This window comes from Siphateles boraxobius, unplaced genomic scaffold, assembly GCF_051911475.1.
Source record: "Siphateles boraxobius isolate OS27281-9 unplaced genomic scaffold, OSU_SipBor_1 6, whole genome shotgun sequence".
In the NCBI taxonomy this organism is placed as follows: Eukaryota; Metazoa; Chordata; class Actinopteri; order Cypriniformes; family Leuciscidae; genus Siphateles; species Siphateles boraxobius.
This window is the reverse complement of record NW_027509186.1, coordinates 9,149,743-9,167,801: the sequence shown is the minus strand read 5'-3', so window position 1 is coordinate 9,167,801 and position 18,059 is coordinate 9,149,743. Positions and strand designations below refer to the sequence as shown.

The window sequence follows — 18,059 nt, the reverse complement described above, 5'->3', positions numbered from 1 at the left end:
GTCCCACAGATTCCCAAGACAAAGTGTCCTACAACTTGTAAATGATTATTAATAATATTAATTATTATTATTACAGGTTAAAATGATAATTGAGTGAAATTTCTTATCTAAGAAGAGAGAGAGAGAGAGAGAGAGAGAGAGAGAGAGAGAGAGAGAGAGAGAGAGAGAGAGAGAGAGAGAGAGAGAGAGAGAGAGAGAGAGAGAGAGAGAGAGAGAGAGTGGCCAGCCCAGGTGCACAACAGCAAGAGAATGATCCATCAGATAAACAGACGACTCTGAGTGAAGACTCGAGAATGCATGAGGTCTACAGCTGTCATCACTGCACGTAGATGATTCTTTGATGAACAGAACGTTTGAAGAATAACATTTATTTGAAATAGAAATAGTCATTTGTAACATTATACATGTCTTTACTGTGATTTTTCAACAATGTAACGCATCCTTGCTGAATAAAGGTATCAATATCTTACAAAAACATAAACATTTCATAGTAATTCCAAACTTTTTAGGATAGTGTTTTTTTAGAGAGATTTCCACTACGTTCATTTTTTTTAAATACCTCTTTTATAAGTTTTTTATGTCCCTATTGTCATCATCGTCAGATATCCATGAAAACATTTAAAAATCAGGTAATAACAACATCAGCCTTCATCGTGAATGTCTTCATCCATATTTCATCAGCTATGAGTTTAAGATAACACAGCCTTTGGTTATAGTTTATATTTATTTATATATCAGGTACTCTAGATTCTCATGCTTAGTTTCGTTAAACCATAATATGGAAACTCCGTCACAGAAGTTGTATGAAATAATTTTTTTTATTTTTGTGATCATTTTAAGAGGGTTCTGCTATGGGACAGCAACTCTGGGAATTCAAAATGTTACTGCATTTAATTAACGTGTAATATCCAAAATATGGTCATTTTGAATGATAGATTTCTCAAGTCACACTATTGTTAGACATTACAACACTATTAATATGCACTATTTTTGTATGTGATCATTTTTGTCACCCTTAACTGAATTTTTTTAAATATTTTTTTAGTAAATTCATTGTAGTTCTTGGAGTTGAGTTCAAAAGCTTCCAGATAAAAACCTCGAGTGCTAATGCCTTGAGTTATATGGCAGATACTATGTTTTATTAAAAATGTTTGTGAATTTTTGTTGTAAGTTTGACTCATGTTGTTTGTCTGAGAATCCATGATCTATTGCTTTTTTCAGGAGGCATTTGACTTTATTTATTGGAAGGTATTAATTAAAACAGCCAACATATTAAGATGAACGTATTAATTATGTTTTTGGAATAAAAAAAAAGAATAAAAAAAATCTGATTTGCTTTAATGTGAGTAAATGAATATGTTGGTTGGCTGCATGTGCTGGTTTTCAGCTGACTGTAGAGAAATCCACACAAACAGAAGAGCTCCTCCTACAGGCAGCAGTCAGAGCTTCATAAACATCTCAGAAGACATCACAGTACCATCTGTTAGTTATCATCATGGATGGGAGCCTGTAACCTGGGCACAACATTTTGACCTGATTTTATATACGAACATATAAGTAATTTTGATTCTCATTTCAGTCATTTTTTCATCGTCATCATGACAAGTGTCATATCATTTACCATTTTGGTCTTTGTGTTTAAGGCAAGCGTATTTAAACTGATGTCTACACTGACATTCGAAAGGCAGGCTTGACAACTGAAGACATGAATGGCAAAAACGAATCATGAAATAGAGCATTACATATCAGAGTCCCGTTTTTTCATCTTTCTGTCTGTTACTATTCGCACCATTAGACAGGTTTTTCAATTATAGTTTAGAGACTGTGTCATTAGTTTGTCTCTTTATTGTCAATCATATTCGGGTTTATTTTTCATTATGCATTACTGAATACATTCATATCTGTTAGTACTCCAAGATGTCCAAGAATTACGAAATTATTAGTAAATCCAGTGTCATATTGCTCAATTAAAATATCTTCTCTTTGTTGCGTGTCTTACACAAAACAGGCCACACCATCTACAAACAGGTGAATCAGATACCATTCATTCAAGGAGCTGCTGGAGAAAACTGCATATAGACGTTTAGGTTTCTTCCACGGTTCTCTCTTTGTGTCACACATGCTCTGCAGCTCATCAGATGAAACTACCGTTACGCAGTCACAAAAAGCTCCAAAAGAGGAAAAAAAGACAAGAGAACCCAACAGTTTCAATTTTCTAATCAAACCAGATGTGTGCAAACATGACTAAGGACTTTATTTACCAAATCTTTTTTTTCTCTCCCTGTATTATCCACAAATAAAAGTGATTTCTTCATGTGTATGTATATATTTATATATATATATATTTATATGTATATTATAACATATATTATAACATATAATGTCATAAAATATATTACAACATTATATATTTCCTTAGTGTGACAAAAAAATCTCTTGGAATTCTTTTTTTTAATTTTCAGGTCCCCATGCAGTCCTTAGAAAGCACAACATTCTGAGACGACTGGAAACTGTGGACGTGTGTCCAACCTCCAAGTTGGACTCGTTGTCCTTCCTCCATGTCTTCTGCGATCGTCAGATACACAGGCGCGATAAAAAGCTACGAAATTGCCGATCACACCTTGTCGTTTCATCAAAACTGTAGAGTCATGGATAAAGAAAGCAACGTCTTCCCGCAGAGCTGACCACAACCCGCCTTTTTAAACCATTTTTTGATAATTTTTCTCTATTTTTATATAATAATAATAATGACTATAGAATTATCCTTGATATAAATTCAAAAGTAGTTCCTCTGTCAATTTAAATAAATAATTTTGGCAATCTTCATAACGGTGGTATTTAAAATAAATGAATGATTACGTAAAAAATCCAACTTAGTCAGAAAAGAGGGCAAGAGAAGGAGAGAAAAATAAAGTGTAAAAAAAATGAGAGAGAGAGAGAGAGAGAAAGAGAGAGAAAGAGAGAGACAGAAAGAAAGTCAGATGCAAAGAAAACTATCCACTTCTTTAGGAATTCAGAATGTATGTACAGGACTCATCTCTGAATCAGAAAAGCGCTCGTCTTTGCATCGGGTCCTCTCATTTTGTGTGTGTGCGTGACAGTGCAACGTGGTCCGTAGCTGTAGTCCTGTGTTATACAAGTGTGTAGGACTTTGCGTAGGGGTTGTTGCTTTGTTTCAGGTGTCCTCTGGAGTCTAGCAGCGACTCCTGGGAGCTGCTGAGTTTGGCAGCCTGGGCCAGGTCGCCCGGCTCGCGCTGTGGCAGTGTAGAGGCAGTTCCCGGCTGCCACTGCTGTACCGCCTCTCTGCTGGGGGGCCCGGAGGAAGAGAGGGCTGACGAGGGGGTCTCGGAGGGTGTGGGGGCCAGCAATGCTGGCCGCTTCGCCAATCGGCTCTTCTGTGGGTCCATACAAGTCTGTCCTGTGGCCTCCCGACCTGAAGGGGCCGCTCCCCGGTTCAAAAGGAAGTCCATACGTAGGTAAGGGGGAAGATGGACCAGCTCTCCTCCTACGAGACAGACAGGGTCATGTAAGTGTGAGGACTGCTCAAAGATCAGATTTGCTTTGCACAATGTGATAAATAAGGGGGGACGGGTGAATGGAGAGAATAGTCTTTAAAGGAATGTTCTGGGGTTTAAATCAATCTGCCAGGTTCAAAGTATATCAACAGCATAGGACAGGGCACATCAGGATAGGTAAGGTTTACCCTTTAGTCAATGTTGTTTTCTGTTGACGTGTATACAAAACAACATTATTTATAGAGCACCTATAGGTTTGGGGTTGGACAAGACAGGACAGGATAGGGTAGATTTACAAAAGTATAGGGAAGGTTTGTTTTAGGTACATATGTTATGGTAAAATAGGTTATGTTTAGAGTAGGAAAGGTTAGAACAGGACAGGACAGGACAGAGTAGCTTTAGGGTAGGATCGCGTAAACTAGGATAGGTTAGGTTTAGGGTATAGGATAGGATAGAGTAGAGTATGATTGGTTAAGGATAGGATAGGATAGTGTCGTGTCATGTCATGTCGAGTCGAGTATGATAGGTTAGGTTTAGGATGGGGTAGAGTCATGTCGTGTCGTGTTGAGTCGAGTAGAGTATGATAGGTTAGGTTTGGTTTAGGATAGGATAGAGTAGAGTTGACTATGATAGGATAAGTTTAGGATAGGATAGGATAGGGACGTGTCGTGTTGAGTTGAGTATGATAGGTTAGGTTTAGGATAGGATAGGATAGGGTAGAGTCGTGTCGAGTCGAGTCGAGTCGAGTCAAGTATGATAGGTTAGGTTTAGGATAGGATAGGGTAGAGTCGTGTCGAGTCGAGTCGAGCAGAGTAGAGTGGAGTATGATAGATTAGGTTTAGGATAGGGTAGGGTAGGGTAGAGTCGTGTCGAGCAGAGTAGAGTATAGTATGATAGATTAGGTTTAGGATAGGATAGGGTAGGGTAGGGTAGAGTAGAGTAGAGTCGAGTAGACTGGAGTATGATAGGTTAGGTTTAGGATAGGATAGGGTAGAGTCGTGTTGAGTCGAGTCGACTAGAGTAGAGTAGAGTAGAGTCGAGTCGAGCAGAGTAGAGTAGAGTCGAGTAGAGTATGATGGGTTAGGTTTAGGATAGTAGAGCCGTGTCGCGTTGAGTCGAGTAGAGTCGAGTATGATAGGTTAGGTTTAGGATAGGGTCGAGTCGAGTAGAGTAGAGTAGAGTAAAGTAGAGTAAAGTAGAGTAGAGTAGAGTCGAGTCGAGTCGAGTCGAGCAGAGTAGAGGAGAGTCGAGTAGAGTATGATGGGTTAGGTTTAGGATAGTAGAGTCGTGTCGCGTTGAGTCGAGTAGAGTCAAGTATGATAGGTTAGGTTTAGTATAGGGTCGAGTCGAGTAGAGTAGAGTAAAGTAGAGCAGAGTAGAGTAGAGTAAAGTAGAGTAGAGTAAAGTAGAGTAAAGTAGAGTAGAGTAGGGTAGAGTAGAGTCGAATCGAGCAGAGTAGAGTAGAGTCGAGTAGAGTATGATGGGTTAGGTTTAGGATAGTAGAGTCGTGTCGCGTTGAGTCGAGTAGAGTCAAGTATGATAGGTTAGGTTTAGGATAGGGTCGAGTCGAGTAGAGCAGAGTAGAGTTGAGTATGACAGGTTAGGTTTAGTAAAGGATAAGTTAGGAAAGGATAGGACAGGTTTGGGATAGAATAAGATCAGGTTTGCTTTCCACAGTGTGATAAATGAGAACAAAAATGGATGGAGGAACTAGTTTTTAAATTATTGTTCTAAATTCGAAATAAAATTCCGGATTCAAGGTCTGTTGACACCATAAAACTGGAAAGTACAGGACAAGACAGGATAGTTTTTGGATTGGATAAAATAGCCTTTGTATTGGATAAAATAAGTTTAGGGTAAGGTAGGATATGATATGATAGGATAGGATTCAATTCAATACAGTAAAATGTTTCCATTCACATTGATTTGTATAGCGCTTTTTCACAATACATATTGTTTCAAAGCAGCTTTACATAAAAATGCATGTCTACATTACAATTTAGAGTGATCTGTTATCAGAGGTGACTGACAGGACGGGACAGGACAGGACCGGACAGGACAGGACAGGACAGGACAGGAAAGTACTTTATTGATCTCCTCCTCATCTAGTTGTCTAAACAACTAGTAGAATTTTAAATCCAACTGTGAATCCTGTACGGATCAGACACATCTCACACAAAAGGGCGTTTTAAGAATGACGTGAGATGAGTGCAGTATTATATAAAACTTGTTCCAGTGATTGAAGTTTATATCACATCCAATGTCTCTATTGTGATAGTAAACTGCAGTTTTGTAAAGACAGACGATACCTCTACAGCACAGGATGCAGATCGCCCCTACTTGGCCTTAAGGAACAATGCCAGGTGCTCTCACTAACCAAAGTCTTCCTGTCTGGGGGAATAGTGCAGATACATTCACAATGAGATGGTAACACTAAACGCTAATCAGTAATCCAAGAACCGTCTGGGGCCTGAAATCAGCCCTGGGTGGCCCAGACGCAGGCCACGTTAAGCCCATTGATGCGAAAAGAACATGGCAGTGTGTTTGGACAACAGCCTTCAAGCCTGTACCCATCAACACAGGAATTGATAGCACACTGTAAGAGTGACAGCTGACTGGTGAACAGGTAAACTGAGGAACATGTGGAAAAACACAATCGCACACATATACTACTGCTCAAAAGTTATAATAAGAAAAATATAAGGAATCATTTCGATATTTTAAAAGCAGTGGCTATTTGCACAGTGTAAATAGCAACTAAAAGTATTTTCTTTACACTAAGTGCAAATACTGTTAAATGCTATGTACACAGTGTAAATATTGCTAAATGCTATAAACACTAAGTGTAAATAGTGATAGATCATATTTACACAAAGCGGAAATCGTATTTTCTTTGCACTAAGGTTAAATAGTTTGATGCTATGTATGCAAATAGTGCCAGATACTATTTGCACCTCAGTGTATTATAGTATATTATAAAATAGTATACAATAATAACATATTCAGTGTAAATTATTATATTTATTAAAATCATAGATGGATGCTGTCCCGTCCTCCCCTAACCCTACCCACTAAACACTTTATTCCCACTATCAAATACCTGTTAGGCACTTATTTCCACTTATTCCAAATATTTTCTGAATTTTTATTTAAAATAAATGCCTCCCTGAGCGGATACGTGATGGGGAAAAAAGGCAGATTCGAACTCGGGTCAGTCGTGTCAAAAGTAAACGCCAGCCGCGTACTCTCCGCGCCACAGATGGAGTTATGAAAGAAATCATGCTGATAACAGGATCAGACTAAATCAAACGATGCTGGCCAGAGTTAGTGTAAATAGCCTCTGCCCACAAAGCAGGCTAGTTGCACTTAGTGTAAATAGATACAATTTTTTACAAATATTTTTGGAAGAAGTCTCTTGCTCACCAAGCCTGCATTTATTTGATCAAAAATAAACTAATAACAGCAATAGTGTGTAATATTATTACACTTTGTGTGATCTACTGATGCAATTTAAAAAACACAGATGCAGATGCAAATATCAGTAAATTGACTAGCGCAAACCTCAGTAAATCACCTTGCATGATTCATTTAAATACTCACCTTGCCACTGTCGCCTTTTTCCACCTTTGTTGCCATTGGCTTGGCTTGCTTAATTGGGGACATTAAATTTAACATTTAATTTAATATTCAACAATAATATTGAGCTGCCTGCATTGACACTATTATACAAGAACTGAACTCAGCTGGACAATGACATCATGGTTTACTCCAGAACGGCTATATATATATTAAATTTAAATTCATTTCATATATATATAAATGAACTAAATTAATAACTTTTTTAAAACAAAAATGAAACATCACTGAACTTAAGCTGGACTGTGACTGTGCGCTATTTTCTTCTGGAAACAAACTTTTTTTGCATTATTTCCCTGTTATCACTGTAAAGCTGCTTTTAAACAATCTTTATTGTAAAAAGCGCTATATAAATAAATGTGACTTAACTTGGCTAGAATTTTGCATCTGAATGGGTTACTCCAACAAATGCATATGCAATAAGGTCAGCCGGAAAAATAAATATGTCCACGGTTTTACATCGCAGATTTTTCACTGCACGTCTATAGTAAATCCTGACAGTAGTTTTTTGACCCCAAAAAAAGAATTTGCGCTGGTGCAAGCTGTTATTAAATCTGGCCCTAAATGTCTTTACTCTCAGTTTTGATCAGTATCATTAACATTTCAGTAATCATCTTCTTCAACTACTCCATTCTGGGATGTAACACTCACTTTTTACAATCCAGTCAAATCCTGATGGATAAAATTGAGTCCCGCCCTACTTTTTTTCATGCTGAATATCCTGTTTTACTCAGAAATATGTCCAGTTATGAAAGTAAAAGGACTTAAAGAGTGCTTTTCTTGGAATATGGGAGATTTAATACAAGTAGAGACTCAACGATAATTAAACTCCACCCTAAAAGCAGTGGAAATGATTTGCGTTCCCAGTTTTAAAATCAATCGAGAATAGAGCAAATTGGTTTTCTGAAAGCACAAATCGAGCTTAGGCAGTTGACGCTTCAACATGTTTGTAGCCTTACCGGGTCTGTGTGCTTTGGGCACGGCCATATTCATGACCCGGCTGGCGTCCTGTGGTTTAGGCGGGGAGGCTGTGAATCTGCAGATGCCTGACTCTGACGGCGTGCTGGACGTCAGGCTGTCTGTGTAGTCATTGGTGCCGGCCGTCATCTGTTCGGAGGATGTGTCTGAGATGAAGCATTCTGTGATCGTGAACTTAGCATGTCGCAGCTGTTCCTCCATCTTGGCGTGTTCGTAGGCACGGGCTAGTTCCTCGTACGTGGAGGAGGCGCTTTCTGTAGACACCATACTACTGCGAGCTCGGTCTGTGAGAGAGAATACACATGTTGTTATATATCACAAAGCTTTTACCACATGGGTGACATGGGGGGCCCTATCATACACTCGGTGCAATGCATCGCCAGGCACGACACAAGTGTTTTTTGCTAGTTTCAGCCCGACGCAGTTATCATTTTCACGTACTGCGTCACGTTGTTTAAATAGCAAATGCATTTGCGCCCATTTGTTCACCCATGAGCTGCTGGTCTGAAAACGAGGTGTGTTCAGGCACATTGTTGGATTGTTGCTATTTTGAGGAAACTGAAATAGACTGCGCCATTGACCAACTGTAACTTGGTCTAAAGTAGTAATATGCGCCTATAAGTGGGTCCAGAATGCGCGTACACTCTGCTTATTATACACACAGGGCACACAAACATGCCGAATATTAAAAATAAAAGGATTACAATGTAAAAGATTAATATTGTGTACATAAAGATACGGTGGAATCCGGCTTGTCCTGTAGATGGTCTGCTTGCGTGCTTTAACCTCACGCACATGTGAATTGGAGATGATACTCTGATTGGTTTATTGCACGTTACGCCCAAAACACACCCATTACTCATTTAGAGAGTAGGGACAACCCTTTTAGACCATACGCCGGGAGCGCCGACCATTTTTCCCGTCGTTAAACTAGCAAAAGTAGATTCAGACACGCCCTAAGTGCACTTGAGCTGAGCGCGTTAGACCGTGTGCTTAGATCGTTAAAATAGGGCCTGGGAGGCTGAAGCAATGTCAACTGAAACAAAGTAGTTAAAGGGGTCATATCTTATCATAACTTGATAATGCTTTGCCTGTGAAATTAGCAACACAATTTAAATAAAGGTTGTGAGTTTGCTGACAAGTCCAGTATAGATGATGCAGGAATTTTATTTTAAAAAACAAAAAAACAGTCACTTGTCTGTAACATTGAGAGACAAAAACTGCTAAACTTTTTCACCCTCATGTCGTTCCAAACTCGTACAACTTTTGTTCATCTTCAGAACACAAATTAGGATATTTTTAGTATTCTCTCACCATTTTAATCCACCAGTTGAGAACCCAAGCAACCAAATCTTTCATGAAAAAAAGTAATCCACATGAATTTAGCAGTTTAATTCTTCTTTTTTGAGCAGTTTACAATTCTTCTGAAGAGACACTGTCGCTTTATATGACAAACACATTACCTTTACAAAGTCTTTATGAACTTTTTGAAGCTTGAAAATTTTGAACGTCTGAAAAATTCTAATGGATGGACAAAAGTGATGAGAGGATATTACAAATATTAATGTAATCTTATAAGTTTGGAACAATGTGAGATTGAGTAAATGAATTGAACTAACTCTTTAAAAATAATATGATGTTCTGGTATTCAGAATAAATAGTATCTGTCCTACTTTATCATTATTACTTCACTATAACTGGGCAGGCCAAGTGGCAGAATAGGCGTTGATGTAAATACTGATAATAATATTAATAGTATAACATCAGTAAATCACAGAATTTGGGACAAAACCATACTGTTTATGGACTGGGGAGGAAGTTTTGAGATCTAAAAGTTCTACGAGTAAACAGAAGCTGATATCTGTTACCTGTGTCCTGAGAGGGACTGACACTGTAGCTGTCGCTCTCTTTGTCCACTGAGCCCGTGGCGCGGGGTGTGGGCAGCCTCCAGTCGGTAGTGAGAGTGTGTGAGGAGACGGGGGGATGTGGTCGGTTCAGGGTCCACTGGCTGGCGTAGCGACTGCGTGTGGCGGGACCTGCTTTAGCGGTGCGGCGGGCAGTGGGGTCTGAGGGAACAGAGACATATACTTGTTATAACTGTACAAAGTGACCGATGTGAAGTGAACCAAATCTCTGACCTTCCATCCTCTGCCTGTGTGGTTATACTATGGTGCAGTGATTTTATCAGATGGCACTGCCATGGTACTTTATCATAGCAGCACCCCCTCCCCCTCCTCCATTGTATCTATCAGTCTATCTATCTATCTATCTTGCCAGCAGTCATATCAACCTGTTGCCCAAGACTGGTTGCCCACTAATGCTAAGTCAGTACCTGGATGGGAGACCTCCAGAGAAAACTAGGTTGATGCTGGAAGAGGTGTTAGTGAGGGGCGCTCACCCTATGGTCTATGTGGATCCTAACCCCCAGTATAGTGATGGGGACACTATACTGTCAAAGAGCACCGTCCTTCAGACGTTGAACCGAGGTCCTGACTCTGTGTTCATTAAAAATCCCAGGATGTCCTTCAGAAAAAGAGTAGGGGTGTAACCCCGGCATCCTGGTCAAATTTGCCCCTTGGCCTCTGTCCATCATGGCCTCCTAATCATCCCCATATAATGATTGGCTTCATCACTGTCTCCTCTCCACCAGTAAGCTGGTGTGTGGTGGGCGTTCTGGCGCAATATGGCTGCCGTCGCATCATCCAGGTGGTGCTGCACATTGGTGGTGGTTTAGGAGATCCCCCCCCCCCCCCCTTCCATGTAAAGCGCTTTGAATACCCAGAAAAGTGCTATATAAATGTAACAAATTATTATGTATCTGTGACACATTAAATCTGACATCACAGAATAAGCGACGGCAAAAGTCAACTGTGTTGTTCCCCTCACGTTGTGTGTGTCAGGGCTAAAAAGCATAGATTGAACACCGCAAAGTCAACAGCCAACCAGCATTATGTTCTGTGCCTGCGCGAGATGAAATAATTGTCTATATTCGTCATTCATTAAGGGAAACATACTAAGACTGCGGATATACAAACCATAAACAAAACAGCGCTTGCCTACCATTTTGAATATGAACCAATGTTGATCACTTTCGTCAATCAACACAGCCTTGTCGTAATTAAAATATATTTGCCTATTAGAAGGCTCAGGTAAGATGTAGTATAATTGCATATTCATAGAACCGCGTAAAATAAATGAGGCAAGGGTGTAGAGTTACATCCAAGCTAGTTTAAGGCACTTTTTTAAAGAATTTTTTGTTTAAATATGTCATTTCGGTGATCAAATATGAGTTTTAAGGGGTACAATTATTGACTACAGGGGGACTTTAAGTCATCTTGAGTCATCTTTGTATTTCACGAAAAAGTCATATGAGTTTGAATGACGCGAAGATTAATTTATAATTCATTTAAGGCAACGCTGATGAATCCCCGTGCATAATCAATGACTGTAATCATGACCAGTGTCAGAGAAATGCTTCTCTTCAGTTCAGCACAACTGAAGCCGTCTACTCTAACATTCACTCTAGGTATTCACTTCCTGTGAACTCAGTTAAACTGCTCATGTGCTGTACATGTTATTTAAATCATAGGACTGGATAGAAGCAACCTCAATATTCTTTCAGGTCACACTCAATGGGACTCACAATATGAGTCCATATTCAGGATGATTATTCAGGATATCGGACAGGCACGAGGTAAGGAGGACAAAGCAATAATCTAATATTAGTCTGAGGTGTGACACTTCAATTCAAGACTATACCATGAAACAACTGGAAAGTGGTTTATCCATGTAAACCACTGAATTTCTCAATCAGATTCAAAAATACCTTGCGCAGTGCAGTGATACACAATATATGTAAACATTTGCATGTCTTTCAAAAGAGTGCATGTATATTTATGTCTTACAAAGTACTAAAATTTATGTCTAACTGAGTTCTACTTTATTTAAGTTCTGTGTGACATACAGTAGACCCCTCTCTCCTTAAATCGGTATTTTGACTAGTGGGATTGAGCATATATAATTGTGGGGGGGGGGGATGGTACGTTTGCAAGAGTAAAATATAAAAGAAGTATCTATACTTTCAGTGCAGTAGTAGTTCATTACAATATATGCACAATTAATCTATGAATTCTTTTGCATAGTATTTTATGATTTGGTTTTCACAAATTCTGATCTTGCATACTATTTACATCTGCTAGACTACTATTGGTCAGTTTATTGATGCCATTTTACTGATTGTGACTATGAAATCATCTACACAAATGGGTGCATTAATGAGACATTATGACATCAACAGAACCAAGCCCACAAGTTCAATTCTTACTTGTACCAGGTCTAGCGTCAGACACGTCTACTAGCGGTCCAGTGGCCTGAGATAGAGACTGGTAATGCACTGTATGGGTGACGGTTGAGGACTTCTGTTTAGACGTTTCTCCAAAGTCATTATCCGTCAATAGCACTGTGGAGCGGTCATCTGAAAGAAGGAGGAAAACAGGTAAATGAAAGCAGAGAAGACCATCATGCAATAAACATGCTCTTATAAACATGAGTGGTGGATGTTATTGGTTATCTCCTCAACAAGCCATGAAATCATGACTAAATCATAGAAATCATGACTAAATTATACACTGCAAGAGTGCAAAAATTAGGAACCATGTGAATGAGAAGACAACATGTTGATTAATATGAAAAAAGGGGAAAACATAGTTACGCCCTGAGCTAAAGACCTTAAGGAGTTGGTCAACCATCAGAGTTTAGACTCATTTGAGCTAAATTTACCCGTTTCTCTTACATATCATTTATGTTTGCACAAACGGTGCAGGATGAGTTATGTGAAAATGTCTAAATACTTGGGATGTTAGATGTTTGTTAGAAAAATGCAAACCTCTAACATAACATAATGGTCTCTTACCGATTGTCTCCATAGTGTCTCTCTCCTCAATGAGTAGCTGAGCACGTGGGATATCGATGTGCATCCTCAGAGTCTGCTGCTGTTTGTTCACGGTGTCTGGTGTACGTGCGTTTTTACTGGAGAAACACATCAAAACAGCAGAAAACAATTACACGCGCTACTTTATGACAAAGTGCACTGGTTTATAAGCCAATGCTATAGTTCTTTACCTCATTAGCATCTCTGCTAGGCTCTTTGCATCTGTTGAATTAAGAGAAATGAGGAAGATATGAATTGCAAAACATTGATGACAGGAATACATTTTTGGAGTATCCTCAAGGATCTATTATGTTCTGTTTGTAAGTTACGGTATGTGTCCACAGACCTCGTAATCTCTTGAGTCTCTGCTCTCTTCTCCTCCTCCTCAATACCAGAAGAACAATGAAAACCATAGAGATTGCCACCAGAATGCATATGATTGTGACCATCATCTTTAGTCCTTCATTGCCCTGCCTGTTCTCCTGGCTGGGGTCCACAGTCTTTGGCAACGGAGCAATTGTGCCTGGAGAAAGAAGATTGACTGTTCATTGACAGGACTTGATTAGTACTGGTCAAGGTCTGGTCATAACCAAGTTTTGATATCTACTCATTTTTTAGTCCATTTTCTGCTGGTTTATGCTGTTTAGTTGCTGGTCTAAATGGTAAACCAGCATCGCCATGTTGTCCAAAGGCAAAAATGCTGCTTCCTTGTCTGAACAAGGAAGCCTTATTAGTTATGCCATGTAAAGGATTAGTTCGCTTCAGAATTACAATTTCCAAGATATTAATGTCTTTCTTTCTTCTTTCTTTCGAAAAGAAATTAAGGTTTTTGAGGAAAACATTCCAGGATTTATCTCCATATAGTGACTTCAACAGTTATTAACGGTTTGAAGGTCCAAATGTGAGTTTCAATCCAGCTTCAAAGATCTCTACACAAACCCAGCTGAGGAATAAAAGTCTTATCTAGAGAAACGGTAATTTAAAAAAATAATTACAAATAAAGAATAATTTAAATTTATATACTTTTTAACCACAAATGCTCATCTTGCATGTCCACAACTTCACACATTACAAAATCACGTTGGAAAAGTCAGGCGGTAACCTGTCGTAGGCGGAAAATTTAGGATAGGGTGAAAAACTCTTTTTGTCATCCAACTTCAACAATCATCTGACATCATTGTTCTACCCTTTATTTAATTATTTATTTTGTAAAGGGATGTTTGACTTATTCTTTGCACGTTCGCTTTGTAAACACTAGGTCGGTACTTTTACCTACCTTTTAGCGTGACCTGTCAACATGATTACGTAATGCGTGGCGCATCACAGTGCTAGTACAAGATGAACATTTGCGGTTAAAAATATATACAATTTTTTTTTTCTTCTTAATTCTCTATACAAGACCCTTGTTCCTCGGCTGGGATCGTGTAGAGATCTTTGAAGCTGCACTGAAACTGCAATTTGGACCTTCAAACCGTTGGACCCCATTGAAGTCACTATATGGAGAAAAATCCTGGAATGTTTTCCTCAAAAACCTTCATTTCTTTTCGACTGAAAAAAGAAAGACATTAATATGGAATGATATTCCGGCCATTATTCAAAAGGATTTGCAAATTGTATTTCAAATGGAAAAGCAAAGTCCGTTTGCAACTGTGTTTCCCATATCTTACGAGTTTTGATCCTGTCATATCTAAATAGCAATTTCAATTACCACGTCTGCTTTTTCACTTTCTCAGCGTCGCGTATGTAGCCAGCCAAAACTCAAATGGAATACTAATTCCCTGAGTATTTCCATTTCCGTGCCTTTGAAACCTGTCAATCAGTGTCAAGGGTGGGATTATGCTATGGTGCGTGTTTGTGTTGGGAAGTGACGTCACTCACAGTCGACGGTCAAGAGGTGTTTTATCGAATACAAAATTATACATACAACCAAGGCAAATGTATTCATCTACAGTGTCTAATAAGAACGACTAAAAGGCTCAACACAGTTTAAAGGAACACTCCACCGTTTTTTGAAATTGGGGGTTATTCACTGTCTCCGCTACAAATGCATTTTTGTCTCAGTGCATGCATTGTCTTGGTCTGGCAGTGTTCTGTTCAACATAGTTTTCTATGTCAGTGGCTGCAAAGATAAAGTTGACGATGCAGACTCGCCATCTTCTCATGTAGTGAACGCGGCTATAGAGAGAAATGCACACTTCATATGAATTAGCCTACATAAGCAGAGAGCAGCCAATTTCTTTTAGTTTTTAGTTTTCTTCAAGCTTTCTATAGGTATACTTATCAGGTATGTGAGACAAGTATCTTATAGGCCTACACTGAGATGAATACATTTTCCTTGGTTGCATGTATAATTTTATTTTCGATAAAACACCTCTTGACCGTCGACTGTGAGTGACGTCACTTCCCAACACAAACACGCCCCATAGCATAATCCCACCCTTGACACTGATTGACAGGTTTCAAAGGCATCGGAAATGGAAATACTCAGGGAATTAGTATTCCATTTGAGTTTTGGCTGGCTACATACGCGACACTGAGAAAGTGACAATGCAGACGTGGTAATTGAAATTGCTATTTAAATATGACAGGGCCAAAACTCGTAAGATATGGGAAACACAGTTGCAAACGGACTTTGCTTTTCCATTTGAAATTTGGCAGTCAGTGTGCGTTCACTTAAAGGAATATGCAAACGGTAATGTGCGATTTGCAATTGCGTTTGGATTATGTCACATTTTATGCATCAACAAATTGAAAACGCAATTGCAAATACAATTTGCAATTTCTTTTGAATAATGTCCGGAATATCATTCCATACATTAATATCTTGGAAATTGTAATTCTTAAGTGAACTAATCCTTTACATGGCATAACTAATAAGGCTTCCTTGTTCAGACAAGGAAGCAGCATTTTGCCTTTGGACAGCATGGTGATGCTGGTTTACCATTTAGACCAGCAGCAAATCAACACTAAACAGCATAAACCAGCAGAAAATACTTTAAGCAAATGCTTCCGATCTAGAACTCACTGCCATCCACGTTTAACGTTGCGAAAAGCACCCTCTTCTCTGCTGTCCCTGCGCTGTTGCCCACTCTCATCTGGAGCTCGTACCAGGAGGCCTCCTGTAGGTCGTACAGAATGTGGCTCTTGGTGAGGGAATCTCGCTTTACCATGGTCCATTTCATAGTGTCCACGGGCCGATATTCCAGTGTGAAGGAGTCGATCGGACAGCCACCGTTGTTCCAGCCAATGAGGTTGAGCTCCACACGGGTAGAGTTGATACTTGAGAAAAGCTCATGGTCTTTGGCGAACTGTGGTTCTGATAATGTGGAGAAGAAAGAGATTATGTCATTCTGAAGTTAGATAAAACTGTCAAAGTTTGAGGAATTAAAATAGAATTAAATCTGTGGCCTTTTCATTTAGCAGGGAGTTTCATCTGAAGTTACTTCTACTGATTACCAATCTCTTGAAACCAAAATAAATTGTCTCTCAGCCGCCTCCTCATAGAGATCAATTTATATTATCAAGCTCGTATTGAGGAAATTTTGGTTGTAGCTCATTGTCTATGCTACTATGATTGTAAATAAGTGTCATTTGTGTTTTAACAATGTTTAGCTCTTGAGTTATTGATCCGTGAAGTTCGAATCTCTGAATATATTGCCAACTTTACTGAACCCCTAAGCAGTCACTGAACGCATTTCTTTATATTTGAGTCCAAGTTCAAACACTATGAAACGCTCCACTGTTAACGTACGGAGCTGTTTAAAACACTGCCAGCGGGACATTAAACATGAAGGGTTTGTCTGATCTCACTACAGGTTTATTGAGAACACAAATATCTTTGCGAGAGAATTCCAAAGTTTTGCGAGGGAAAGCAGTTTCTCAGGGAGCGCAAAAGATTGGATTTTTTTTTTTACATCCCAAATTTTTTCAACCACGTCCCTTTAGTGGCTCATGCCAAATGAATAAATGTAAATGTAAGTTTATTTTTTGGTGTGTCTCCTTACGGGGTGGGGTGGGGTGGGGTTGGTGCTGGGGCAGCGCTGTAAGTGTTCTTGTTGAACAGAATGGATGTTCGTGGTTGTAGGCCTGTGCTCGTGCTGAGCGAGCAGTGTTTTGCTGTCTTGAGCCTAAAAAATTAAATCCCAAACGAGGGAATCTTGTCTGTTGTTATTCTGTTTTAACATCAGACAGACTTCGCCAGAGGTTCTGTTGCTATTGCCTGCGGATTTGATAACTAGCTTGTAAAAACCTTAGTGAAACAATCTAATATCTATTAAAAAGGGACTCATGAGTGGACTCAATGTCCACTATAGTTTTGGACACAACTACAAATGGCTATCCCCTCAAATAATGCAATATAAATGGGCAGAGGAGGAGATTTCAGACATAGCATACGTCTTTGACACCTATGCATATGTTTTGACGTGTATGCTAGTTCACTTCTGTAAATAAACCGAAAGAAGATTAAGTAAACACATTGCAGGAAAACAGATCAAAAGTATTGAATTTCAAGAACTCCATAACATTTTTGAACAGTTTCTATTCTAAATTTACGCAGTTTGTGTTAGATAATTAAGAGAATGATTAAGAGTATGATTTAGGGTAACTGATGAATCAATAGGAAAATTAAGTTTTCTGTTCATCTTAAGTTTTTCATTCCTCTCCTGCTCAGGGGTGTCTATACATTTTTGTCTTAAAATACAATCCACAATGATAATGAATAAATGAAGGAAGTTAATTGGGAAGTAGCAAACCATGGCTTTGTTCGGAATACCATATTAATATACTAAACTTATTTATATTATTTCACATTATTATTATTATGCATTATTATTATAATTTTAAATAGTGTTCTCAAATTTTGCTATTTGCTATTCTTTTAACAATTGCTTTGAAACAGCATTCAGTTACAATTCAGTTTGGTTACGTTCGGTTATCAGTCACGTATTTTAGCCACTAGAGTTTGCCATAATTAACTAGGACGTAAATTACACAGATTT

The 18,059-nt window shown here is 38.9% G+C and overlaps 1 protein-coding gene across 1 annotated transcript in view; it reads right to left on the bottom strand.

The window, feature by feature from the left end:
• Positions 1–550: 550 nt before the first annotated feature.
• The window catches only part of dscamb (Down syndrome cell adhesion molecule b), a 174,289-nt gene continuing 156,780 nt past the window's right edge, over positions 551–18,059 (bottom strand). The window contains exons 26-33 of the mRNA XM_077207616.1: positions 16,085–16,375; positions 13,406–13,582; positions 13,251–13,281; positions 13,042–13,157; positions 12,454–12,603; positions 9,998–10,195; positions 8,111–8,413; positions 551–3,505 (exon numbers count right to left, since the gene is read on the bottom strand). Coding sequence (XP_077063731.1) covers positions 3,132–3,505; positions 8,111–8,413; positions 9,998–10,195; positions 12,454–12,603; positions 13,042–13,157; positions 13,251–13,281; positions 13,406–13,582; positions 16,085–16,375 — 1,640 coding nt within the window. The 3' untranslated portion in view covers positions 551–3,131. The remainder of the gene's footprint in view (positions 3,506–8,110; positions 8,414–9,997; positions 10,196–12,453; positions 12,604–13,041; positions 13,158–13,250; positions 13,282–13,405; positions 13,583–16,084; positions 16,376–18,059) is intronic.